The sequence below is a fragment of the Eucyclogobius newberryi genome, unplaced genomic scaffold (assembly GCF_026437365.1).
Source record: "Eucyclogobius newberryi isolate DKJ021-1_F unplaced genomic scaffold, fEucNew1.0.hap1 SCAF_8, whole genome shotgun sequence".
In the NCBI taxonomy this organism is placed as follows: Eukaryota; Metazoa; Chordata; class Actinopteri; order Gobiiformes; family Gobiidae; genus Eucyclogobius; species Eucyclogobius newberryi.
In genome coordinates this window covers 1,558,878-1,586,363 of record NW_027316500.1, presented here as the reverse complement: position 1 = coordinate 1,586,363, position 27,486 = coordinate 1,558,878, and the positions used below count along the sequence as shown (strand labels likewise).

The 27,486-nt window shown below is 40.0% G+C and overlaps 4 protein-coding genes and 1 long non-coding RNA gene across 5 annotated transcripts in view; all 5 read left to right on the top strand.

The window, feature by feature from the left end:
- Window positions 1-2,784, top strand: part of kif11 (kinesin family member 11) — a 36,532-nt gene extending 33,748 nt beyond the window's left edge. Inside the window, exons 25-27 of the mRNA XM_072436511.1 lie at window positions 867-1,042; window positions 2,424-2,528; window positions 2,602-2,784. Of these exons, the coding sequence (XP_072292612.1) occupies window positions 867-1,042; window positions 2,424-2,528; window positions 2,602-2,712 (392 nt within the window). The 3' untranslated portion in view covers window positions 2,713-2,784. The remainder of the gene's footprint in view (window positions 1-866; window positions 1,043-2,423; window positions 2,529-2,601) is intronic.
- Window positions 2,785-4,752: 1,968 nt separating this feature from the next.
- Window positions 4,753-6,831, top strand: LOC140351455 (uncharacterized). Its single transcript, XM_072437294.1, has 2 exons — window positions 4,753-5,426; window positions 6,824-6,831. Exons 1-2 carry the CDS (start codon window positions 4,778-4,780, stop codon window positions 6,829-6,831), a joined length of 657 nt encoding a protein of 218 aa, XP_072293395.1. The 5' UTR covers window positions 4,753-4,777.
- A 6,228-nt stretch (window positions 6,832-13,059) lies between these two features.
- LOC140351572 (uncharacterized) lies at window positions 13,060-14,792 on the top strand. The gene is made up of 4 exons (XR_011925373.1): window positions 13,060-13,201; window positions 13,935-14,016; window positions 14,116-14,184; window positions 14,539-14,792. It is a non-coding gene; the product is annotated as an uncharacterized lncRNA (long non-coding RNA).
- Window positions 14,793-18,868: 4,076 nt separating this feature from the next.
- Window positions 18,869-21,049, top strand: LOC140351110 (uncharacterized). The gene has a single exon (XM_072436806.1). It carries the CDS (start codon window positions 18,937-18,939, stop codon window positions 19,756-19,758), a length of 822 nt encoding a protein of 273 aa, XP_072292907.1. The 5' UTR covers window positions 18,869-18,936; the 3' UTR covers window positions 19,759-21,049.
- Window positions 21,050-21,453: 404 nt separating this feature from the next.
- The window catches only part of slc22a15 (solute carrier family 22 member 15), a 42,783-nt gene continuing 36,750 nt past the window's right edge, over window positions 21,454-27,486 (top strand). The window contains exons 1-4 of the mRNA XM_072437293.1: window positions 21,454-21,634; window positions 24,419-24,568; window positions 24,678-24,810; window positions 26,218-26,382. Coding sequence (XP_072293394.1) covers window positions 21,515-21,634; window positions 24,419-24,568; window positions 24,678-24,810; window positions 26,218-26,382 — 568 coding nt within the window. The 5' untranslated portion in view covers window positions 21,454-21,514. The remainder of the gene's footprint in view (window positions 21,635-24,418; window positions 24,569-24,677; window positions 24,811-26,217; window positions 26,383-27,486) is intronic.

Below are 27,486 nucleotides of genomic sequence, written 5' to 3'. Positions count from 1 at the left end.
TTAATGAACATTTTAATTAAAAAAAATGTCAGTACTGGAACATGTTTTGTTTTTATTTGGTGGACAGCGCATGTTAATGAAATGTTGCTGGATTGTAGTGTCCCGCATTCACTCTCTCGACACTTTCATACACCAGCATACTATTGTTTCGTACTTGTTATTGGAATAAACAGGATATTTATGCAAACACGGGGAGAACATGCAAACTCTACACAAAGTATCATGGCGTTGTGTCTTGCAAATTAGTTTTTTATTCCATTTTCCCAGAACTCTTTACAAAATATTTTTTTCTGGATTTCTATTCAAAGTTTTTTTGCAGTCCTTGGTGGTCTGATTTCTGTCATTACTTTTTTTGTTGTATTTACCGTATGTATACATAAAGTTGTACTTTTTCCTATGATGGTGGTTATAATGGTGCTTTTATATAGGGGGTATTTCCTGGTTTCCAGTTAGCTATATTTTTTCAAATGCATCAATTTCATATTGGTCTTTTGCATTAGGCCCATACACACACACACATGCTGCATTTGTTTGTATGAGAACATGAGTGCATCCTGTGGGCGGGACCAGCCACAGCTTAATTAAGAATGCATCATCCATTTAGCAGATTAATGCCAAGTGCTGAAATTATGCTGCAATTCTGAAAATAAAAATGATTGGTGCTGCAAGGAAGACATTGACTGCGGAACAATTTTCTTTTGCAAATTGAATAGTTAATAAGCTTGAAGCTAACTTGTTTGAAAGCAACCATTAGCTTTGCGGATATCGACTAAAGCTAACCAAAGGAGAGAATTACACTTGGCGCTCTTTCCTCTGTAATTCATCTTAAAGTTTTGTGTGAACATGTGTTGTCTCTGTGGTTCCAGGTGCCACCCCTCAGCGGTGTGACTTTGTGTACCCTCGTCTGCTGGTCAAGGGGCGCAGCCGGAGTGAGCTGCTGAACAGCCTGAAGAGGGAACAGGAGAGTCTGCAGACTGCCTTGGATGAGGAGCTGGAAGAGGAGGACGACGACGGCGATGATGCCCAGAGCCTGGCCGACCAGGTAAAAGCTCCACTCCATATTCCTCTATATATGTATCTTTCTATCTATCGCACATGCATTTCAACTACAGGATATTTATGGCCATATCCTGTACAGTTGCTGTGATGACGATGTTTGCAGTCACCAATCAAACGGGTTGGTATAATAAAATATAAGCAAGGAAAAAGATCTACCCCAGCTAATAGAGACTGTCAATACACATTACTCAATGCTTTTTTCCCTAGATCTTCAGTGCAGTTATTGCAGGGCTTAGTTTTCCATGGCTATGACGGATTTCCATCGATTGCAGAAATTGGAAAAAAATTTCGTCAATCCATTGTTGTTATTAATTGAGCTGTCCCAGCGTGCTGAGCTCAACATGTTCTGCTTTTCTCTCAAGACAAAACATTTAACACCCAAGCAAATAAAATGGTTAACTGCGCAATGAGAGGGTCAAAGACTTGTGAATCAAAGTGTGTGGCACCTGCACCTGGTTTTAGGAGAGGAGCAAGGGGATTACTCAAATGGAAAGGGAGCGGAGAGGGTGCAAGGACTTCTGACGACAGCCGTCAATACTAAAGCATCATATAAATACTTTGACGCACTTATTCTGCAACCAAAACTCTGAATGTAAAACCCGGTTATTCTATTACGCAGCTGCACGGTGAATGATTTAAACCAAATTTGGGTTTGGACAGTATCGCTACAGGTGCACGAGGTTGGCTACATGGTTTGTGCCTCTATTCACATGCTGCTTGAGCTTAAAAAAAAACAAAACTATAAAAACCCCTCCAGACTATAGGACATGGAATCTAAAATATTTCGCTGTACCTCCATAGCGGCCTGTGTTCCCGTGGCTCTTGGCTCATTATAGTATAAGCTGTAGTCTAAGTGTCATTTAGATCAGGCCTATTTTCTTTGATTTGGTTATACATACCACTATACTTTTGTGGTATAATAGTAGATTAAATATTACTGCAGTCAGGTAAAGTTTAGATTTCAGCTCTACCCAAAAGTCCCCTCTATAACTGATAAAATACTCAAGTACAGGAAATGACACCACCTCGTCTCAGCAGTACCTTCTTGCCACAGGAGAAATCTTTTAACCCTCGTGACGTTGGGCTCATCATAGTAGACTGTGTCATTTAGGTCAGGCAGATTTCCTCTTCTAAATACATATTTGTAAAAACTTTAAAAAATATGCACATCGCATTTTCAAATTATTATTTTTTTCCTTTGCTTTAACCTCTTTGGGATTTGGAAATGATATAACTAAAACGGTTGCACTGAAGGGTTGTCGCAGTAAAACATAAGCCATATTTCAAACATTTCACCATTGCAGGTCATAACAAATATTCTACTTTATAAATGTGTTGCTTGAAATGAAATGTTATTTTTTTAGGACTCTGTGGAGGATGAGACCTGTAATGACAGTCTGGCCACTGAGCCGTCCTTCATCGATGAAAACTTGGTCTTCAATGAGAGCAAGCGACTCCCATTCTTTAAAGTATGCTGCCTTTTCCACATTATTATCATCAATTTTATTCAAGTTTTAGAAATGACACTTTTTCCCTTTTCAGAAAAAGAAAGGCAGTCGTAAAGAGTCCAAGATTCCTTCCCAGTCCAAATCAGCAGAAAACGAGTCTGCTCCTGAAAGACTGTCCAGACTACCGCTGCGCTGTCAGAACTAACCTTTCTCATGTATTTGAATGTATTTTATTTTTTGAATGTATATATAAATATACACATCTAGCCTTGAGTCATAAAATATTTGTATGGATGTTAGAATGCTGATCAGTGCCATCATCAGTAACTGTTTGTCATTTTAAGATAACAAGTTTTATATTAAAATTAAATGAATAAATGATTGTCCTGTCATTCACTTCCAACTCTTGAGTGCCATTATAAACTCTTGATTTACAATGAAAATGACGTTTAAGATTGAGTTGCAATGTTCTTTTGCCTTAAGTCGGTAGCATATTTCACACAGAAAAGGGCGTACTTCCATTATCTCGATTGAGCATGCGCAGCACGGTTCTACTTTCGGTTTTGTAGGTGGTGTGATGAATGTAGTTACCATAACAAAGTGAGTTAGTTGCATGCAGCTGTCTGAAGCAAAATATGTATTTGATATAACTTCCAAAACTGATAATTGCTTGCTTTTATCTAAGAATGATGAATCATTCTATCAAGTTAGATCATGGTTTCTGATAATTGAAAGCAGGTTAAATGTTGGCTTATCTATTTGAATTAAAAAAAAAAATCTTTACCCAATTGACAAAGCATGTAATCATTTGATATTTTTAAAAATGTTTTTGAGGAGCTTGATCATCGGAAGTGGTTCACAAAAGGGTTAACATTTATGAGACAAGACTGATATTCACGCTATACACAAGGCCAGATTAGCATCTCTGATATGCAAGTAATTTATAAATGTGCTTTTCGTTTGATTTGTCTGTTTTTTTTGTAAAATGCTAGTTAATATATTCCTGAAAGTCTAGATCCAATCATATTCTATGAAAGTTTAATTTGATGCTGTACAAATGACTGTAAATTCTCCAGAATTACTCCGAATACCTTTGTTGTGGACAGACAGGATTTTGTACTCTTTATGGTGGATATTATAAACTGCTGCTCAAACTCGAAAGAAATGGTTGCAGAATAATAGGCAGGAATTCAATCTGCAGAATATTCTTACATTCCAGTGACAGGGTTTGTGTCAGGCTGTGGTTGCTTACTTATATAGCACAGGGCTGGGTAAACGTTTATGGAGTTGGGGTGTGATGGAGACTGAGCCGAGGATGAGGAGCAAGAGGATGTTCTAACGCGCTTTGACCTCATGGGCCTAGAAACGCCAAAGTGATGTTGTTGTTGTTGTTGTTGTTGTTGTTGTTTTATGGCGGTTGGCATCCAATTGTTGCATTACCGCCAGACTTTATTCCTCAGACTTTTCGTAGTCCTCAGACTGTCATAGTCCGTAAAAGTACTCCATCCGTTGCTTTGGTGTTACAAAGCCCATGAGGTCATGATATGTCTTTGTGACCGGCTTTATTCCAGGGAGACTCTTCTTCATCTTCCTCTCCCTCTTTGACGTTCGGTGCTTTGGAAGTACAAAGCCCATGAGGTCATGGGACGTCTTTGTTGTTTTACAAAGCCCATGAGGTCATGGGACGTCTTTGTCGTTTTATCCTTTAGAAGTCCTTCTTCCATCACTTTGGTGGAAGAAGGACTTCTAAAGGATACAACAACAAAGACGTACCATGACATCATGGGATTTGTAACGCCAAAGCAATGGAATAAGAACTTTTAAGGGCTACGACAAAGTCTGAGGGGAAGAAGAACTTCTATAGGATACAATTACAAAGACATCTCATGACCTCTTGGGCTTTGTCCAAAGCGCTGGAAGTCAAAGCACTGGAAGAAGAACTTTTAGAACTACGACAAAGTCTAAGGAATAAAGTCTGGCGGTAATGCGACACTCGGATGCCAACCGCCATAAAACAACAACAACAGAATAAAGTCTGAGGAATAAAGTCTGGCGGTAATGCAACACTCGGATGCCAACCGCCATAAAACAACAACAACAACAAGTCTGAAGAAGAAAGTCTGGTGGCAATGTAACACTTGGATACCAACCGCCATAAAACACCAAAGAAGAGGTCTAAAAGAGAAGCAGGGTAGAGAAATTACCCATTCGCTAAGATTATAGAGTTAAGAGTGTTGTTTTTATGTAGCAGTTAGACTTTTTGGAAGGAAATGGAACATATTTGGACCGCTGCACTCATTATACTTTATTTTGGACACAACTTTACTTGGGCCGAAAATACAAATTATTTTGTCGTCGGCAAAGTTATTGAACTACGGCCTCCTCCGGGCACCACAAACATAACCGGCATTTTGTGGAAGCATAACGATAACCTGGCCGCTGAATGGGCCGAAAACGACCCCGATGTGGAGTACTATGGCAGTTTTAATGGCCGTGCGGTGTTAACCCCGACTACCGGACTGTTGGTCATTAAACCTGCGACTGAGGCGGATGGCGGGGTGTATACGGTGCAAATTAACAACAGGGTGCTGGATGACAAGTATGAATTTGCTTCTGTCCAGGAAGTACCGACGCCTCGAGTTTGGGTGAAGCCCGGTGAAGCGGAGGAAGAGCGCACATTGAGCTGTGAGGGCGATGTGAGCAAAGCCGGACCCGTGACTTTCTGGTGGGACATAACTGAAGACCGGTCCTGGGTCATGTTGGACCGTAGGATCACGTTAAAGAAAAACGAGACGACGGAACGCATGGAATGGGTCTCCTGCAAAATGGCCAACCCAGCTGGGGAGAAGGAGAGCGAGCGCCATGAAAACCCCTTCTTTGGACTCACTTCCTGCTTCCGAAGATTGCAGACGCTTTCCTGCTTGCTCCAGCTTTTTTTGGCTGCTTTCCTTATTTATTTTGCTTTTTAATCAGTTTTTGTCTTCCAAACAATTTTGGTTATGACCAAAAATGTTTAAACCAAGAATATTAATGTACAGTTTTAACAACATATCTGACGCCAGCAACATGTCCGGGAGAAGGGAAACACTCTTTAGAATCTGAAAAAGGACTCCAAGATACAATTCCAGCGTCATTCAGTGGTAAGAAGTCCACAAGGAAACGGTTACTTTCAACCTAAACCAGTTCCCAAAACTGTCTAACCAGCCTGTTTCTTGGAACAAACTCTGTGCAAAGTCTAAACGATACACAGCTCATGTAAAGTCACCTAAAATACCTGATTTTAATTGTATCTTCTTTTTGACTTATGTAGGTTTTATCATTGTTCATTGTGTTGTCAGTGGACAGAGAGAATCTGTGTCAAACATCCCTTACCAAAAACTAGTATACTTCTAGTAACCAATTATTAGGTATACTTGAGTACACTTAAGTATACTTCTTACAGTACATAAAGTATACAAATGCAAGTGTACTTAGTTTACATAGAAGTATACTAGTTCTATGTACGTACGTACGTATGTATGTGTACGTACGTATGTATGTGTACATACATAGTTCAATTCACAGTTTTGATATGTTTAAATAAATGATGTGAATTGTCTATTTTGTCATCCTTTAACTAAAGGCATTGCATAGGGTGTTGGGACTAGAAGTACACTACGAGTGAATTTACAGTAACTGAAAGTTTATTGAAAGTATACTTTCCTAAACTAAAATGTGACTTAAGATAAGATAAGATAATCCTTTATTGTCCCACATGGGGAAATTTCATTGGTGCAACGCAGGTAGATTCAGAGGTAGATACAGAAGAACAGATCACTTATAAGAAGTCTGAAAAACACTTTCAGTAGAAGATCTCCTATAAATAAATAAAAACTCCCATAGACAAATAAATACATAAATACCATTGCATGTGATCCCGACAGTAATTGCACATGAATATGTGTCACGACAGCACATAGATTGCACATGAATTTCACAGTAATTGCACATACGACAGAATTGCACATCAGTATTAGGTTAGGTCAGTATTGCGCCGGGATAACGTGACGATCTCCGGGTAAGACGACTGTTCTCCGCAGTTGACTTAAAATGTAAGTAGTAAACTAAAGGTTTACTTTGAAGTACATTTTAAGTTTACTGCAATAAACTAAAAGTAGACTTGGAAGTTGTTAACTAGTAAACTAAAAGTTTACTTGGAGTACAGTTTAAGTTTACTGTAAACTAAAAGTAGACTAGCCGTCCATCTGACCATTATGACAAATTCTTTGTTCGAATAAAATTGCTATTTTATTGATTTGTGTGTTTTCCTTTCTTAGGTAAATGAAGATGCTGGTGATGAGCCCCTTTATCCTGGTGCTTCACTTTCAAGAGCAGAGAGCGTCCTCATGCTGATGACTTATGTTTTGTGGCATAACCTTACTGGTGAAGCATTGACACATCTGCTGAAAATGTTCAGCATCATATTCCCAGGGTTGATCCCATCTTCTCATTATCTCTTTAAAAAAGAATTTGCAAGCTCTTCAACATTTGAAGTTCACTTTTATTGTGAACGCTGTTTAAAATATGCTGGCACTAGAGCTAACTGTTCTGAGCAATGTGAATTGTGTAGCACACCCTTTGATGCCGACGCAAACTTGATAAAAGGTTGTTTTTTTCTCGTCTTCCCCATGCGAGACCAGATAAAGCAGCTTTTGCAAGACCACAGTGCCGGTCTTAACCAAAGTGCGGGAGTGCCTGGGATTGTCGCTGACATACAGTCTGGTGAAGAATACCAAAAGTTGCGTGACAATCGAGTTCTTGGAAAAGATGACTTAACATTAATTTGGAATTGTGACGGTGCACCAGTTTTTAAGAGCTCAAAATGCAGCATTTGGCCCATTTTGTATCAAGTGATTGAACTCCATCCAGCTGTGAGACAGAAGAATGTTTTGATGTCTTCATTATGGTTTGGTCCTGATAAACCATCTATGTTAACATTCTTAGCACCATTTGTTAAAGAAGCATCATTATTACAGACTGAAGGTGTTGAATGGCAAGATGTACAAGGAAATGATCATGTTTCTAAAGTGTTTGTGCAAATTTGTTGCTCTGACTCAGTGGCTCGGCCCCTGCTTCGTAATACAAAACAGTACAATGGTTTTTATGGTTGTGATTTCTGTTATCACAAAGGTGGGAAAACCTATCCGGTCAACATTCCAGAACCCCCGTTGCGAAATGAAAAGGATCACTTCAGTCATTCAATGGAAGCGACTGTTGAGGAACCTGTGTTTGGAGTCAAAGGTCCATCTCCTTTAATGATGCTTGATCACTTTCAAATGGTAAATGGTTTCATTCCTGAATATCAACATAATGTGTGCTTTGGAGTGACCCGACAACTGTCGACACTTTGGTTTGACACAGTAAACAGTGATGCCCCCTGGTACATTGGGAAACAGTTGATAGAGGTTGATTTTCGCCTGGAAAAAATAAAGCCGCCTGTTGAGATAACCAGAACACCAAGGTCAACCAGTGAAAGAAAATTCTGGAAAGCCTCAGAATGGCGTGCCTTTCTCCTCTTCTATTCCTTACCTACATTGAAAGGTACTCCCTGCCAGATTTTGGAACCATCTGTTCCTCTTAGTTTTTAGTATATACACGTTACTACAAGACCAGATCAACACTGGAAGCATTATGATGACAGAACTAGCTCTGAAGAAGTTTGTGATTGAGTTCCAGAGGCTTTATGGAAAGAAGCACATGACTTTCAACTTGCACTTGCTTACACATGTCCCACAAAGTGTTAAAAACTGGGGGCCTTTATGGGCTACCTCAACCTTTCCATTTGAGTCTATCATGGGTCTTCTACTTAAGTACTTTCATGGTACACAGTATGTACCTTTACAAATAGCAAAGACATTTCTCTTGTGGAGAGAATTGCCAGAAACAATTAAACGTACGATCACATCTGGCAATGCAAAAGTTCAGTCATTTGTTGAAGACTTGTATGTGTACAAGAGGAAAACACAGAAATGTCAAACACTAAATGATAATATCAAAGGATTTGGTCATCCCCCAGTACAAGAAAATATCCCTGCTTCCCACTGGCTTGCCATATCTAAATTGTGTGGAGATGTAGGTCAATGCTTCTGGTTTTACAAACGCTTTTTGGTTGATGGAATTCTGTATCACAGTCAAACTTATGACCAACTAAAGAAAATATTCATCAGTGCTGCATGTTTGAGTAATGGGAAAATGTGTTTTATCAATGGCTTAATTGTCTTTAAAATGAAGTGTGAACATCAAAATCCAGCATCTTGTGTATGTACCAAACATTGCTGTGTATTGGTTGAGGAGCTAGCAAAATCTAGCAAGCATTTGTGTAAAGATTTACAGATAAATGTTGAAAGTTTTTTTATACATGATGTGAAAAGAACTGGCAACTTTTGTGCCATTTCCCCTAATCTGCTATCGAAGAAATGTGTGGTTGTTGAGACTGTGGATAAACTGTACATTGCACCCTTGCCAAATCTGTATGAACGGGACTAATAACAGTCATGTGTGATCCTGTATACATTATTACTGTAACCACAATATTTTTTGCAATAAATGTCAAGAGAAATATTGTTTTCTATCTTCATTAACATGCATGACAAATGAGACTCACTACAGAGTCCTGAGTGACTTAAACTGGATTGCAGATCATAAAATATATAAGACTCAAAATGTGTGAATATACACTACAGCTAAAACTATACTTGCAGTACACGCAGAGTTTACTCTTGATTTTAGTATATCATTAGTATACTTGTATAAGTATACTTAGAATGAACTTTGTTCCCAGTATAAGTCTGAATAGTATTTGGAAAGTAAACTAAAAGTAAACTATGAAATTATTAGTCTAAAATAAGTATATTTAAAATGCACTTATATACTACTTTTTGGTAAGGGTGTCCTGATTGGAGGTGGCGCGAGAAGTCATGTGACACACTTTGCCCAGCATCACTGTCTGAAAAACCGTCACTCCTTCATAATGTTTTGGCCACACATTGAGGAGTTAAACAGCTGATTGTGCACGTGGGTGCAGTGGACATAGGACGGGAACAGACTGAAGTTTTGAAAAGAGACTTCTTGAAGTTATTTGACGTGCTTGATAAAATGGAAATCAAAACATTCATAAGTGGACCTCTTCCAAACATCGACAGGAAGATAAACATGTTTTCTTCTAACTTCTATCTCTTCTGGAAACGAGAGGACCTGACCTCACCTATGCAGAGGTGGAGTGAGGCTGCTGACAACAGAGAACCTGCTCCACGCTCTGAGGCATTGGACTGGCCTGTGTACAAACAGCCTTCCCTAGTGCTATTTCTGTTTATATTTCTACATTATACAGATGGGGAGACAAAATGCGAGTCAGGCTGCCCAATCTGACAAACTTGATTAATATTCCCTGTGAAAAGATAACGCTCAGTCCTACTGAAATTAGTCTGAAACTTGCTGTGCTACATGTCAGATCCTTATGTAACAAATCATTCTTTATTAATCTTTTTTTTTCTTCTTATAATCTTGATTTTATGTTTTAACTGAAACATGGCTTGACAAAAACACAGGAAATTTAGTTCTAATGGAATCTGCTTCACCCAAGCAGCCACAGACATTGCTTAATTCGTTTTTCGCTGTCGCCCTCAGAGGCAACCGTTGTTGTGATTTTGGGCGTTACAAAAATAAATTGAATTGAACCCAACTTTAGGTTTGATTCTGAAACAAGAGGAAAAAAAGGGTGGAGGTGTCTGTGCAGTTTTTAGAGATGGAATAATCTTCAACAATTCTCTTCATTGTTTTATACAAGCCTCCCCAACACTGCCAAAGTTGTATTGATGATTTTACTGAGATGCTTTCAGTCGTATGCACAGACTTTGATTGTTTGGTCATTACAGGTGATTTCAATGTTCATGTGTGACAGAAACACTAAAGAGCTTGATGCTGTCCTTGAAATCTTCAGTCTTACTCAGCACGTGAGTGGGTGGCCTCACCCACAGTAGAGGGCACACTCTGGATCTTCTAATTACAAAGGGGGTTAATATTTCAAACGTCAATGTGGTCAACGCTGCTCTGTCAGATAATTTCTCTTTGTTTTTCCCAAACCACGACTGGTCCTGCAGTTATTTGGAGGAGACGCATAAATTATGGCACAGGTGGACTGTTTGTGGAAATGATCAACTTTGAAAATGTCTCATGTTCGAATGTAAATGATTTGTCTAACTCTGTTACATCTAGTGTTTTGAATGTTCTGGACACCATTGCCCCTATGAAGAATAAAATGGTTATAGTAGGAGCCATATTTGGGTTTTGTGCACACGCTTAGCTTCAAGCACGACGCTGCGGTGTTGGGGGCTGTGCTAAGATGTGCGTGTAAGGTTATTTGGGGAGAGCGCTCACCTGCGTTAGTGGCTTGGTTAATGGCGGCGGGGTGCGCACGGGGAAGCAAACTTTGTTGTCTGTCATTAATGTTTTTGTCTTCGTTTTGACTGTTTATTTTGTTACCGTTTTCTTGTTTTTATTCATTCACGTTTTACTCCTGGTTTAAGTTGATCGTTTCATCACTCCAAATGGTGCAGGTATTATTGTTGTGTCCATATCATGTGTCATCATCAAATTAAGTGTCGGCTTTAATGTTTTCTGCGGGTTGGTACAATAAATTACCTGGCATTGCACCTGTCTGTACGCGTCTTCAATATGATTTACCCGTGTCTTAGCCCGCCGCGGCTTTGGTCTGGTTTTGGATGCCATCGCCGCAATAGTTATAAATAAGCAGAAGGCGCTATGAAAAAATTATGATTCAGTCAGGGCACAGAAAAGGAAGTGCAGCCGTGCCGACACAACCTCATTTTATGTAAAACTAGGGACGGATATTTTTCTGAAATAATTGGAAACTGCAGTAACAACTCGCGTGTCCTTTTTGGCACTGTAAACAGATTAAAGGTCCCATATCATGCTATTTTTCCTGTTTCGTAGTCTTCCCTAAGGGTATATTTGATAATAAGTGTTGTGCAACACTCATAACATAATAGTTATGAAATATCACCCATCCCTTGGACCCCTCTCACAAACCCTTGCGAAGAGCGACCTGGCTCCCCCGCCCACCCCGTGACGTAGTCTCAGCGAGAGCGTGTGTCCCACGGCCCATAGGGTTGCCAACTACCTCAACCCCAAATGAGGGACACTTTCTTCTATTGTTGGTCAGCTGTTGACCAACAATAATGGAAATTGCAAGGTTTCATTAGCCATACCATAAACCTAATAATTTCATTGTAATTTTGGCAAACCACTACTGTACTTGTGTGGCAGGATAGCCTGCAGGCGGGCCCCTGCCACTGTTTGAGAAATACTGCCCCTAATCTATGAGCTTATGTGTGGGGCATAAATAAGAATTTTAAATTAACAAAGTCAAAAGAAGACTCACCATCTAAGTTACTTCTTCCATGGATATTTCTTGCTACTCCTACTCAACCCTCCTCTCAGAAAACATCAGCAGTCATTCACAAGAATGATGCTCGTTCAACATCAGCTCACGTTCTCCGCACCTGTCTGTGCACCTGTCTGTGCACCTGTCCGTGCGCAGCAGCAGCTGGGTTTTTCTCCTCACGCCAAACTCCAATACCCGTGCGCCTCGGTTTAAACGCGCTTTACCTTCTGTTTCCTTCTCTGGATATGAATAATACTTGATCTTGAGCTGGCGGTGGCAGTCGGAGAACGAGGACAGGCCAGGTATTTCAATTCAATCTAACCTCGGATCAGCGCGCTGATTGGCTGAGACGCACGTTAGTCACGGTAATTCCACTGGAGCTTCGAGAGGCGCGTGGTAAATGTATGCGTAAAGCTCAGTGGCGCGTTTGCAGTAGCTAATTATTGGCCGATGAGGCTGTGATTGGAATACGGGACTGGAGCTGTCCCGGACGGGACAAATCAAAATCACCCATAATTCGGGACATCCCGGGCAATTCGGGACATCCCGGGCAATTCGGGACGGTTGGCAACCCTACCCGCCCACCCCGTGACGTAGTCTCAGTGAGAGCGTGTGTCCCCCGCCCACCCCGTGACGTAGTCTCAGCGAGTGTCCCCCGCCCACCCCGTGACGTAGTCTCAGCGTGGAGACGGTGTATGTACAGATCTCGCGCTCCATCGTCTGTGCCAACACTCAAATGTAACTTTGTTGTAAGTTCCACAACACAAGTCTGAAGATTCACAGCGCAGCAGGCTCTCCTGTGCAACGTGAAACTAACTGTGGTGGCTCGTCCGCATACACGCGTGGAGCAACACCCTCCCTCCCCCTTTCCCTATGAGGGGTAGAAGTAAAATAAATTAAATTGAACGTTGTGTGGTGTAAAACCTCAATCATTGAAAGTAAATGTGTTAATAATGTTTTTGTGAATCGTTTGACTTGATTAATTCTGATGTACTAATCATGTAATTGTAATCGTTTTTTATCATTTAATATTCACGTCTACACCATTCAACAGTCCGGAGCTTTAGCGTCTGCATCTGTGATTTTTTGTTACTTCCGGTTGCTCGGAATACGGCAGGGGCAGATTGACGACAATTCCCCTTGTAGTCTAAAACAAGATCTTTAAAGTTTAAACCGATGGTCTTCACGGCAGCGTTTCTGTGCAATGCGCTTCAGTCGACGCAACTATAAGGAACACTTTGAAGCAGCTCTGGTAAGTGCCCGAACTATTCTCAGTATTTTATTATTTGTCGATCGCATTCCAGTAATTCTAAGTAAATGTGTGTAGGCTTTGAGCTGGTGGCTAATGCTAACAGCCGTTTTTTTCTAATAAATAAAATGTAGACGTCAATCTTTTGTATGAAATACAGTTCATCATGATGTATCGATTAACAGGCTTGTAGGGTCATATCGTGTTGTTCTATCACGTGATTGTGAAAGTTAAAGATAATGAATATGTCTACAAAGACTGTAAACACGACAGAAATGACTGTGTGATGTCTCTAAAACAGTGGGCTCTTGTTGTGCTGCTCTGTCGTGAGATGTTTGTATAAATACAACGATATTCTGTTTAAAGTAATGTATCACGTAGAATATATTATGAATATGATTAATTACTACTAATAAAGTTATAAATGTGCTTAAAATAGAATAAAATAGAATCTGCAGCAGTCTGAGGAGTCCACAACCTTGAATTAGAGATGAGCTTCTTTTCTGTATCTACCATCATTGGCCACAAATAAGTACAATGTTAATGTTTATAATTCAGTTGAAAATATAGGGTCTTGTTCAGTAATAAAGGAGATGACTGTGTTCAGTAATAAAGGAGATGACTGTGTTCAGAAATAAAGAAGATGACTGTGGCACTGGCTCCTACAGTTAAAGATCAGATTTGACCAGACTGACAATGTATGATTCTAATTCTGAAAGATATCGTACACCAACAGTAGAATCTCCATGAGGCTGAGGTGTCCACAGCCCTGAGCCCTTGACTGAGATGAACCATCTGACCACAAGCTTCAGTCACAGGTTTCACCATTTAATACAGGATGTATTTTAAACACCTTACTGTGTATATTTTCACAGTATACCGAGATGTAAGACCGTTTCTTTTATCTTTTCCCACAGTGAAATTCACTGTTTGTCTCAAGGAGACAAACTCAAGACAAACAAGTGTGACTTGTTACACTGAGTCAGGTAAGATATTTCCCCGTTTTCAAGTCCTGAAAACATGTCAACTCTTTTGTAGTTTAAAACAATATATATATATATATATATATATATATATATATATATATACATACACGCGCCCACACACCTGCTCCAGACCATGTTCTTTAACAAGAGTCACTCTCCCCCACGTTTTCTGGACTTGAAATTACAATGGTGATTGTTTTTATTTAATTGAATCATTGTGGAGTAAAACATTAATATATACTGCCCTTAAGATAAAAGATATTTAAATACACTTTGTAATAGGTGTAGTAATTGTAGTATGCAACGATGTCTAAACTTGTGTTGTGGCTTTGGTTTTAACATGGTTTTTTTCAGTCTGGTGACTAATGTCCTGACCCGCCGTTGGACTGGGAGATCTGGACTGGGAGATCTGGACTGGGAGATCTGGACTGGGAGATCTGGACTGGGAGATGCTTTCAACAGCAACGCACCCGTTTCAAACGAAGACTGTGTGGATCTGTGTCAGGGAACAAGGACTATGACTTGAATGATGAGATTATACAGCCAAAGGAAGATGAACCGTATGAACACGTTAGTCACCAGTATTGTGTAGTTGAATAAATGGAAGCTTGGGAAAATGTGTAGCTTCTTGTGTTTGGTGTGGTACGTCACTCTAAAGACACGAAGAGCTTGTCGCTGGCGCTGTACCCCTAAATGGACAAATTAGTAACATTGGCGAAAGGTACAGTTTTGTTCCCTGGATACAATTTTCTCTCATATGGTACAAAATGTATATGTGCTCGGTGGAGGAGCTTAAGTGTTGGCTGCAGGTGTCGGGGCCTGTGCAATGGGCCATATACATTTTGCAGAGGCAGTACAGGTGCAGAGAGAGGGGCTTTCACAGCAGGACTTAAATATTACCTTTATCTCTTTAATTATTTCTATTTCGGTAGTTTATCATTTTGCATGATTTAATGTATAGGAGCCAAATTTGTAATAGTTGTGTTTATTATTACATGTAATTGTACTCTTCTGACAAAGTCGTTAGCATGGGGGAAAATGAACGCTGAGAATAAGACCAGCCTGACCGAGGATATATCAGTTTCAAAAAAGTATTCAACATCAAAAGAGGGTACACATGTTTAATACATGCTGCTGCAATGTACCATTTTGCACCCCTCTAGACCCGGGCATGGAGAATTTAAACACTTCCACTCCCAAAGAACAACTTTAGAACTTCCAGTCCATGGTCGTCATGGATCAATGCGGCTCGAACGCTCTTTGTGTGTAGATGTTGCTGTCTGGTCCTCAGCTCACATTTCGCCCTCTAGGTTCAGGTCCTCTTAACCTTTGGTAAAAAAACATATATATCATTAATGTAAGCAGAAAACATAAATCATAATCCAATGACAAATACCTCACTATTACTGACATGCGTCCACCATTGCTGGAGTGCTGAGTGCATTTGGAGACCTTTTCATCTCTGAAGAGAGTGGATGGCTCTTCCAAGCTGCAGAAAACCCAAAGCAATAATGAATGTGCATAAATATATCTCCAGCAATAATACATTATTATTATTTGTATGTGCATAGGATCGGATACCTATCCTAGGCTATTATCAGATCACTCCGAGTAAGATAAATATCCGAGTTCTAAGACTAGATCCACAGATTGAGAATGACTCTTGGATGAGAGTCCAAACGTCTTGTTTTTCTAAAACAGTCCAGATGATACAATTGAATCTTTTTCTACAACGGACCCCTGCTGGACGAATGAGGGATTACACTGATATATTCTTTAAATGATGCTAGTATTTACAATGTCATATACATTTTTTGCTTTTCTGTTTGTTATTAGTAAAATCACAATTGGATTTGAACATGTTTACTTCATATCTGGGGACGCAGAAATGTTTAAAATATAAAATATGACATGACAGATTTTCTTTTAAGGTAGAACATAAACTATCCGTGTCCCCCAGACATAAAGTGTTCATATCCAATACCGATTTTACACAAAACAAATATGATGCTTATTTATTACAAAAAAATTACATAATTACATTGCATGGCTGTGCAGTAGAAACCTAAGGTGACATTTATAAAGGCCTAACACTTAAGATGGAGCAAAACTATGTCCTCAGTTTGCAGGTGCTACCCGTGCTCGCTTGTGATTGTAGTTCCTTTTTTTTATTATTAAGGCCATATTATGCCCCTGCTCAATGGCAGCCTTGGCTCCAGGTCAGGCTCCTGCTCCAGGTCAGGCTCCTGCTCCAGGTCAGGCTCCTGCTCCAGGTCAGGCTCCTGCTCCTCCGCGACCTTAACACTGGTGTAATCAGGCTGAATCAGGATGCTACCAGGCCATATATTGAGCAAGTGTTTGAACCAATGATCAATAACTCTGGCATTCAAAATGGCCACCTGTGTGACAGTCTACTGAAGACACACAGACTTAATCCTTCTTAATTGTGTATTCATTATAATTTGTGTTATTTATGAAGGTTGTTTTATCACGATTCTAATCCATATGGAGATAGAAACTCCAGGAAATGTCTTTGGCATGTTACCTGTGTTTCAGTGCACTTGGTTTGAAGTGTATATAAATGAGGCTAAATGTTTGTTGTGGACATAATAGATCTACTCAGAGCCAAAGCCTCTTGGTCCTGGTTGAAATTCAAAGTAGATTTAGAGATATTATTAGATAAACTACAATAGAAGCTGGAGTATAGAACAGTGACACCATTTTTAGCTGCTTATTAAATGCCAAGACTAAGACACTACATACAATTTAAAAATGATACATGAATAATATGTTATACATACAATTATTCATACTTTTCTTTTGTATTTATTTATTTTGTATATATATTAATTTGTATCTATTTATTTATTTTAACCAGCAGCTCTGAAATGTAATGCAATTCAATTGCCCAGATGCCACAAAATAGTACAACAAAACTCGTAACACTCTTCCTGAAGATGTGAGACAGGCCTTTACTATGAGAATGTTCAAATCTAAGCGGTGCATATGACTTATGTCTTAAACTGTTTTGTAATTTCTGTCATGCCTGTGATTTGAATTCATTTTTTCCTGTTGTGTGAAGGTCTTTGAATTGCCTTGTGTACGAATTATTTAGGGACCGTCATCAAGTAGCAAAACGAAAAATGGAATGGAACATCAAATAGAGTGGTACAATTTGAATAACACATAAAATACACCATGATGGACACCACAGCAACCTTTATCTTTCCATGAGAAGCTTAATACATATTTTTTGTGAGTGTAATGACAATTAATATGTAATGCAAATAGTCATCTGATTGATGATGATATGGAAGAAAGTTGTAAATAAGGCCATCTGACTTTGTGTTGATTAAAGGCGCAATGGACGATTTTTCGGCGATTTGAGAACGTAGGCGGAAGTGCAAAAATACTGTGTGTGTGTGTGTGTATATATATATATATATATATATATATATATAATCAATCACATCCTTGGGTCATTAAATATTTTTGTATGGACGTTAGAATGCTGATCGGTGCCATCATCTGTAACTGTTTGTCATTTTAAGAACAATTTTTATACTTAAAATTAAATAAATAAATTATTGTCCTGTCATTCACTTCCAACTCTGCAACTCAACCTTAAATGTCATTTTCATAGTAAATCAAGAGTTTATAATGCCACACAATGTTATTTTGCCTTAAGTCAGTTGCATATTTCTGACACAAGAGGGCGTACTTCCATTATCTCGACTGAGCATGCGCTCAGCACGGTTACTTTCGGTTTCGTAGGTGGTGTAATGAATTTGGTTACCGTAACAAAGTGATAAGTTTACATGAAGCTGTTTAAAGCAAAATTGAAATTATATCCAACTACCAAAAGGGATCATTTTTAGGTCTTAGCTAAGAATGAGGAATTATTTTTGTTAAGTAAGATCAACAGTTTGGTACATGGTTTCAGATCTTTAAAAGCAGGTTAATTGTTGGCTTATCTATTTCAACAAAACTCCTTACAAAATTGACAAAGAATGTAATAATTTGATATTTTTAAGATTTTTAGATAGTTTTAGAGGAGTTTGATCATCAGAAGTGGTTCACAAAAGGGTTAACATTTATGAGACAAGACTGAGGGGTATGCCATATTCATCAATATGCATACACTAAGCCAGATTATTATCACTAGTATGCCAATAATTGATAAATGTGCTTTTCATTTATCTTTATTTGCCTCTGGTTTTTGGATAATGCTAGTTATTAATTATGAAAGTCTAACTCCATTAACATTCCATGGACGTTTATTTCAACGCCTTATTTAATGCATGCCTTATTTTGTCATAGTTTATATATTCATATTTTACACTGTAGTTCAAAGTTTTATAAGATAAGATAAGCCTTTATTTGTCCACACAATGGGGACATTTCGAACTCAATGGGGAAATTTCGGGGAAATTATCTTGCAACACATTTCCAAAGCTTAGTTTGTGAATATTGTTCACCAACAATGGCAACACTTTTTTCTGATTCTGATAAGAACAATGAGGCATCGGCCAATAATGTAAAGGCTAGCGAGAGGGACTTATCCCGGAAACTACTTTAAAGAGGGGGCGAGTTCGATCAGTACACCACAATGGCCGCCGCTTGTGCGCTTGTGCGCTTGCGCGCCGTCATGCTGTCATTACTCACGCTGAGCTGCTGAAGGTGTGGTGCTTCCCGTTTTCTGTCTGATATGCGGCTTGATATTTTTATTTAGCGGTTACGGACTTTTTGAAAATGGAACATATTTGGACCGCTGCACTCATCATCCTTCATTTTGGACACAACTTTACTTGGGCCGAAAATACAAATTATTTTGTCGTCGGCAAAGTTATTGAACTACGGCCTCCTCCGGGCACCACAAACATAACCGGCATTTTGTGGAAGCATAACGATAACCTGGCCGCTGAATGGACCGAAAACCACCCGGTGGAGTACTATGGCAGTTTTAATGGCCGTGCGGTGTTAACCCCGACTACCGGACTGTTGGTCATTAAACCTGCGACTGAGGCGGATGGCGGGGTGTATACGGTGCAAATTAACAACAGGGTGCTGGATGACAAGTATGAATTTGCTTCTGTCCAGGAAGTACCGACGCCTCGAGTTTGGGTGAAGCCCGGTGAAGCGGAGGAAGAGCGCACATTGAGCTGTGAGGGCGATGTGAGCAAAGCCGGACCCGTGACTTTCTGGTGGGACATAACTGAAGACCGGTCCTGGGTCATGTTGGACCGTAGGATCACGTTAAAGAAAAACGAGACGACGGAACGCATGGAATGGTTCTCCTGCAAAATGGTCAACCCAGCTGGGGAGAAGGAGAGCGAGCGCCATGAAAACCCCTTCTTTGCAAAGCCTGGGCACTCGTCTGCTTTATGGGCCTTGGTTCTGGTGCCCATTGCTTTGGCTGTGGCTGCATATTTGATATGGAAGTATTGGGAGGTCATCAAGCGATCGTTTTGTTCTGACGAAGAGGCTGCTGGGAACGGTGTGAACCCAACCGAGGTGCCTCTCAAGAACCCAGACACCCAGGGGGATCATCCCAAATCAGACAATGAAGCATAAGGGCCCCGGGGATGGACTCATGGGTCGCTGCAAAATGGCTCCCGTTTTGACGCATGGATGTTCTGGTAATTATTCTGCCCAGTGAACTCTAGGTTGTTACAATCCTGTTTGGGGGAGAACTCTTAATACTGTGGTGAAGATGTTAGAGGAAGTGTCTGTGGAGAGGGAAGTCTGGGAGTCCCTGCTTAGTCTACTGCCCCCGCGACCCGGCCCTGGATAAGTGGAAGAAGATGGATGGATCATTCTAGTTGTCCAGAGATGTGGGCAGAGCTGTGTGCACATGAAGACCAGATTTGCTCATGTAAATGTTGCTTAATCCTGTTGTCTGGTCATAAGTTTGAAATGTACAACCAGCATGCAAGTGTGGGATGTATCACCCAAAGGATCCTTAAAGGAGTGATTTTGAACAATAGCTAGCCTACTGCTATTAATAATAATTATAACAACGACGACGACGACGACTGTATTAAATCTAATTGTTTATTCAAAGAAGAGATTTAAAAAGACAATCACATAACATATGCACTGTGAAGTATTGTATTAATTATAACACGACTAACACGGCATCTGATCCACTGACCATCTTCCACAGAAAATTAGCTATTCGTGTTCCCATGGTGTTTGAACATGATTGGTTTGTTGGGCAAGTTACTTCGCAGGTGCTTCGCTGCATGACTACTGCAATACCTTGGACTACTGCAGTACCTTGGACTACTGCAGTACCTTGGAGACCACCAATGATTAAATGTAAAAGCTTAATAACTTTGTACTATACATAATTGCTGTTATTGATAATGATGAATATTCAACAAACATGCCATAGCTCAAGTGTTCTATTTAAATGCCAGAATTACTCCGAGCAATGTTTTAGAATTAAATGTTTGTCTTTTAGAAGCCCAAGAAGTAATCTATTTGTATGATGAACTGTGCTGACTCCAGCTGAATGTGTGTGAAACATCTGAACACACATTCTAACCATATACAAAGTGAGTTTAGACTACATGCTTTAAGTCTATTTTATATATTAAGTTTATATTGAGTATATTGTGTGATGTGCAGCTGTTGAAGCAATCATTGTTTGAAAGTGGTAGGCCAATATGCACATCTTTCTTTATTATTATTATTATTATTTAATGGCCTTGGCTTTTGTAGGCTATTTTGCATTGTCGCTTTTCTTTTCTTTTTATTTATACAAATGTTTGATTTGGTCGTATCTTCCAATAGAAAAAACTTATCTTAAATCTTAAACTTGACCACTGTTTTATAGTTTGGACTCTGAAGTGCTTTATGAATAAAGAAATGTACATAGTTAACAAGATTGGAGACTTTTTCTTTAAAAAAAAAAAAAAATATTTACTGTTAATTCCTCACAATGACTAATTGGTTAAATGTGTTTCATTTATAACATTTTGAGGAATACGAAATTAAATAATAAAGTAAAGATAACCTTAAACCATGAATAAGTAATACATAGCAGACACAAGTTGGTGAGAATGAAGAAACAGTAACACATGAACAGTTTGACGTAACATAAGCTAGTAATTATTTATGAATTCCTCTTAATGCTGATTTGTGTCTGCGTTATTACCTAGTCACTACTCTAGTCTCACAATGCTAACTTGTTTGTGTCGTTTCACGCTCATTTGTTTAACGTGAGGCGACGATGACGGAAGTGCGCAGCGCCCTTCTCTCGTCTCAGCTACTGCTCTTTGGCGGTGATGCTAGCCGCTGAAGCCGAAGAGCCCCTCGGCTGCTGATGCCCTGTCCCCCGCCTCATGAAGCCCGGCCTGGGATGGATATAGAACAGGCTTTGCAGGTTGTCGGCGAGTTTGGCCCGTACCAGAGGCAAGCCGTAGTTATCCTCGTTTTGACCCAGGTAAGTGACCTACCTGCCCCCGACGAGTGCTTCCGCCTGTGCCGTAGACCGTAATTATCTCTGGTTTGTGCACATGAAGCTAACTCTGAGCGAACTTTCAGTCTGAGCGCTAATGCTACGTGGATCGTGTGCGTACCATTACCGTATTTACGGTCTATGGAGCTAACGGGACTTTTCTTGCGTGTGACTTAAAACGGTTTAACACGTGTTTCTACCATATATCTACTGTCAATGGTTTCTACACAATTTCGATGAACAGTTGAGGCAATAGAACTAAAATAGTAGATTTTGCTGTATAAAATTATTTTTGTTCACATCTAATATTAAATAGTATGTCCATCATGTGATAGTTTATGCCTTTCTTTCCCCCCATAAGCAGCCCCATACACCGTAACCAGCCTAAATCGAGAAGTCAATCACAGCGAGCAGTTGAAGGCTGGTGTTTGCGTCTCCGCCAACTCTAGGACAAACACAGCAGCCAATCAGAAGGCTTGCGGCTCTTTCCGTGCCGCATACGTGCTGTGTTCTCTTTCTATCTACGGGGGCTGTGATTGGATGATCCACACGAACTATACAGAAAACTTATTAAATACAGTTTAGATCTGCTGAGGTTTGGCACAGAAATGTTTGCACGTGAGCCTAAAGTGATAGTTTATTGTGCCAGTAAATAAAGTGCAAAATAAAACAGTTCTCGCTCCTTTTTTACAGTATAGCGTAAAATACATACTTTGAAGATGTAAAACTAGAGTAAGTATAGTTTAGTATAGTTTTCAGTTGGATGTCAACCACCATTAAAAGTAATACAACAACAGTTTAATTCCCACAATGCACCTGGAGCCTGATGAGCTCCGCAAAAGCTCGAATGGTTGAGGTCTCCGTGAGCCCGGGAGCACGTGACTGCTGTGAGGCTGATGGAGGAGCATATAGAGGTCATTCACGTGACGTCGCAAGACCGCCCCCCACACTCCCCCCACGCTCCTCCAGGAAACACGGTTCAAAGAGGCCCAAAACCTCATTACTGATATCGCACGCTTTACAATAATCACAATGGTGAAGGTATATGTGACAGTTGAGTGCAGCACCGGGAAGATAAAGAAGATAAAGTTCTATGCGATACCGACAAACCCGGAAATAAGAGCGCGATGGACATAGATGCGATCACGTGGTTTGTGACGTCGGTGAATGAGCTCTATACCAGCCTTTACACCAGCAGAGACAGACCAGCAGAGACAGACCAGCCCTCCTGAGCCCTGTTTGCTCTTGTGTTGTCACCAGCTCTGTAAAGGAAGCTATCAAAGGGAGGGGGTGAGCACAACTAGTGCATTAATGTGTATTATATCAATTGCCTTGCAATTGTCTGTAACAATGCACTCACGCCAGCAGCAGCGTGAGTGACTTAAGAGATCAGCTCCCTTCACGGAGGAAGGATAAGAGGAAGTGACGAGGGGCGCGGTGCGAAATTCTGAGCGATTTTGCGGCGGCGATAGCCACTCTGGACAGCTTTTGACAGACACTCTCAAGGAATTGCCCGAGTCCCAAAACCTGCTCCTAATCATCCCCTTCCTTTCATAACTTCCTGTAGAGAGCTGGCGACAACACCAGTTGATAATGCATGTTCATTTTTATACTCTTAACAAATCAATAAGTCATGCAAAAAATGATTTACATTTTACATTTGTAAATAGGAAATTTACCTAACGGAAACAGAACATGTACACATGTGTTAAGTTATTATTCATTCACATAACATTTTAAAAATAAATGTAATCAAAGTTTGATTTTCACAAACGCCACATATTGGATCTAAGTCCACAGACCTTTTATTTTATTTTTTCAATCAAAAAAAGATTTAACATAAAACACAAAAACAAACAGAACACAGCTAGAGATCAGATATTAAATAAATAATATACATCAACTATAAAACAAAAGGAAAGCAGTTATGGCACAGTTAAATTAAGATATAACTCCCATCCATAGTCGGTCAAATTTGTCCATTTCCAAATTAACTCCGTTAGGCCCAAAGTCACTGGGATAGGCCCCGGTCACGGGGATAGGCCCCGGTCACAGGGATAGGCCCCGGTTACAGGGATAGGCCCCGGTTACAGGGATAGGCCCCGGTTACAGGGATAGGCCCCGGTCACAGGGATAGGCCCCGGTCACTGGGATAGGCCCCGGTCACGGGGATAGGCCCCGGTCACTGGGATAGGCCCCGGTCACTGGGATAGGCCCCGGTCACTGGGATAGGCCCCGATCCCTAACGGGAACAATCGGTAGAAGATGAATGTGATGTGATGTCATTTTTTTCAATTTGGCTGATTTTATTTGTCATGTCAGTCCAGTCCTTGATCGTTGGTAGGGTGTCATCCATTGCTTGGTGTATTTCTCTTTGGCGCGAGGACAAGACTCCCGGTCACTAGTTGCACGGTGCGCATGCTCACAACACTCAGCTCTGGGATTGTGGTGAGATGAGACCTAACCAAAACTAACGCGTTACTGATTTGAAAAGGTAATTTGGAGCGTACAGATTACATGATCATGGGTGCACTAAACTAATGCGTTACCCCCAACTTGCTATCACAACATTGGCTGACGCAGTAATCGGTATGATCATGACGACTCACTAAATACATTGCAATAACACAAAGGTTCTCCATCCGACAGAAATGTACTGTTTAAGAAGAAAATGTTCTATATCTATAAAATGCCACCCTGAACATCCTGTGCCCCTGTTTCTCTTTGTTTACTTCAAATCAGTCTCGAACATGTTCTCTATTCTGCCAGGTGTATATGGCATGCCAGTCTATGCTTATAGTCCTTGTGGGCACTACCCCTTCGTACCAGATAAAGCAGCTGGACGCCGCCTCATCCAGCCCTCCAGAGTTTAGCCCACAAGTCATTTTCACCGAGGACGTAGACAGCATAGTGACTGAGGTGAGCAGTAGTTCCCATTCCCGTACACTACTTCAGATGTCCTTCAAGTTTAAAATCACAAGTGCAATAAATGTACATCCTGTACATAATTTTCCTTTTTGTTTTTCAGTGGTTTCTTGTTAAGCAGCAGGCTTACAAAGTGAGCTTGGCCGGGTCGCTCTTCTTTGCGGGTCTCTTGCTTGGTAATATAATCTTTGGACCACTCTCTGATAAAATTGGGAGAAGGCCCGTGTACTTGGCAGGTAAATGAACAACCCTCTCGTTAATTTCTTCATTTAAGAATTTGTGTAGTTTATTAAACTTTTGGATGTGAACAAAAAAGACAAGCAATATCTAACAATGGAAGCTAGTAAGTGTAGTTTTCGTGTAGTTTCTCTGCTCGTTGCACACATTTCAGAACGATCACCAAATGTGCAATCACTATGTAACGCTCCCTTGGGAGCTCAACCGCGCTTCCAGCAGTTATTAAGATCGCCAAGAGATGAATGACAGGCAGACTGCAGTTGGTTTGGAAAAAAAATAGATGCATTCGTGCATCTATTTTCATTCATTCACTTTTTTGCACTTTATTATGTGAATGAGGCAGATTGTTGTCAAAAGGAGGGTTTTGTAACTTTGACCCTAATGAACACGGCTGTGATTTGTCCCTAGTGGCCCTGGTCGGCTGGCGCATCCGTTTTATTCCAGTCTGCTCCTAAAATCAGTCTTGTGCTCTCTGTCTGAAAAAGAAGGACGAGTGACAATCAAAGAAAGTACTCAGAGAAGTGACGGCAGGGGAAAGAGTGATGTCAAGTTTGTGCAGGTTTCTTATTAAAAAGAAGCACAAAGGATGAAATTGTTAAGCGTCATTGGTCAATTAGTGCACAGCTGCAAATCCAGCCGCACTTCCCCATTGTGTGGACTAATAAAGGCTCATCTTATCTTACTTAGTTGGCACTTCTATTGATCATACAGCGTGCGTAAACTTCCTTTTCTCCCTCCTTTGAATGAATCCACTATGTGCACTTTAGTTTATTTAACACAAATGAAAGTTGCACCACTGCTGGAGACGCGTGCTCTGTGTTTTACAAGCGCCTGCTCTGCTCCATCAGCCAATGCGTTCAGCCTTTATCAATTGCGCAAATTGGAAGAAAATAAGAGGAGAGAACGGGGGTTAGCCGCAAAGAACTTTTTTATTTTCTTGTGTGGAAAGTACACAAGTAGACGGCTCACATATACTAATGGTCTTATTAAGCTTATTATATATAGATGATATGTTATTGCTGCAATGTCCTTCCCCAGTGTCAGTCCCATTTCACGTTGCACTGTCCTGTCTAATAAAGCCTACAGGTGAAACAATAGTAATTGATAAAACTAGATTTGCAGTCACAGAATGATGGCACTTAGCTTTACCACTATTCAGCAAGTTTATATTAACTGATTGAAAAATATATCAATATGAGTGATTTGGCATGCTGAATTTCAATCAGGTATCCATTTTTCCACGACAATAGTCTTTGCACTATTAAAACCAGACTAAATCTTAAGTTATTCCATATTTTCTTTCTGCTTTATATAATCACCATAACCATCAGAGAAATTCTTAAACCAAACAATACTAACTGCCATGAGAAGTCTATAATGGGTCTACATATGTTCCTCTGTTACAGGCCTGTTTTTTGAGGTGCTGTTTGGCTATGTCACCGCTCTCGCCCCAAACTATGAAGTGTTTGCTGCCTCTCGTCTCCTGGTCGGCCTCATGAACGGGGGCATTGGCCTCGTGTGCTTCGTCCTCACCCAGGAATATGTGGGCAAGTCCTACTGGGCCATGACTGGTACAACTGCTTTGATATAACAATATTGTCCCTACAATGAATCATGTTATATAGGGATTCAGTGCTTTTCTGTTTAATGCCGCTCTCACACACCGTCTCCTTTTCCTCACCTACTCCTGCTTTTGCTCAGCTCCATCAAGTTTTGAGTAAAAGACAGGAACAGTTTCCCAGACCCAGTGGGCCGCAAATGAATAGCTCTCTTGAAGGGCATATGACAGCTTAGACTACACATTTGACTAAAATGTAGTGAGTATATTGATTATATTTAAGATTTTACTTTTAAAAATTACATATTTTCTAAGTTTGACAAATCTTGTAATGATGTCAACGCAAATATGTATAAATTACATGTAAATTACACAATAGTTTTGATATGACAAATTACATCTGACAACGCCTTTAATTTATGTTAAATGATTGTTTAAACTGTCAGAAAAAACTGACACATTTTTTTGTAACATATAATTTTATTATTTTGTTTATATTTGGTCGGGATACTGCATGTTAACGAATCTACATGATAGACAGTACATGCCAGATTGTAGCCATGGGCTAATTTTTATCCGTTGTCCCTGCATTTTTCAATGGAATATGACTTCATGAGCAGTGTTAGATAGCATTACTTTTAAAAGTAACTTGTAACGTTGCCTGGTTACTGCTCTTGAAAACTTAGTTTCTGCACTACTGTGTTATAAAAGTAACGCGTTAAACTCTTGCGTTACCAATAATTAACATTATTTTTTAACCTTTCCCTTTGCGTTGTTTATTCATGCACAGCAAAACAGGTAAAACCTGAGTCCTTCATTGGTTTTGAACTTTCTCCTCCGAACACGAGGCTGCCATTACTGTTTAACATTACTGATGCAAAAAAGAAACATTACTGATGCAAAAAAGAAACAAGGATGGCTACAAACACAGTAACATGATCATTAAAATATCAAATAAACAAGCAAAGTAAATGTGTTTGACTGAGATTTAGTTTTCTTTTATGTTGACAGATGACCACAATACAATAAACACATGTCGGCCTGTCCTCAAGCAATGAAAAACATAAACATGTCTGAATCAGCAAGATTAGTGACACACAACAGAACGCACATGTAT

Excerpts from the sequence above, each read along its gene's own strand:
- LOC140351455 (XM_072437294.1), top strand. The coding sequence starts at position 4,778 with ATGGAACATATTTGGACCGCTGCACTCATTATACTTTATTTTGGACAC.
- LOC140351110 (XM_072436806.1), top strand. The coding sequence starts at position 18,937 with ATGGAACATATTTGGACCGCTGCACTCATCATCCTTCATTTTGGACAC.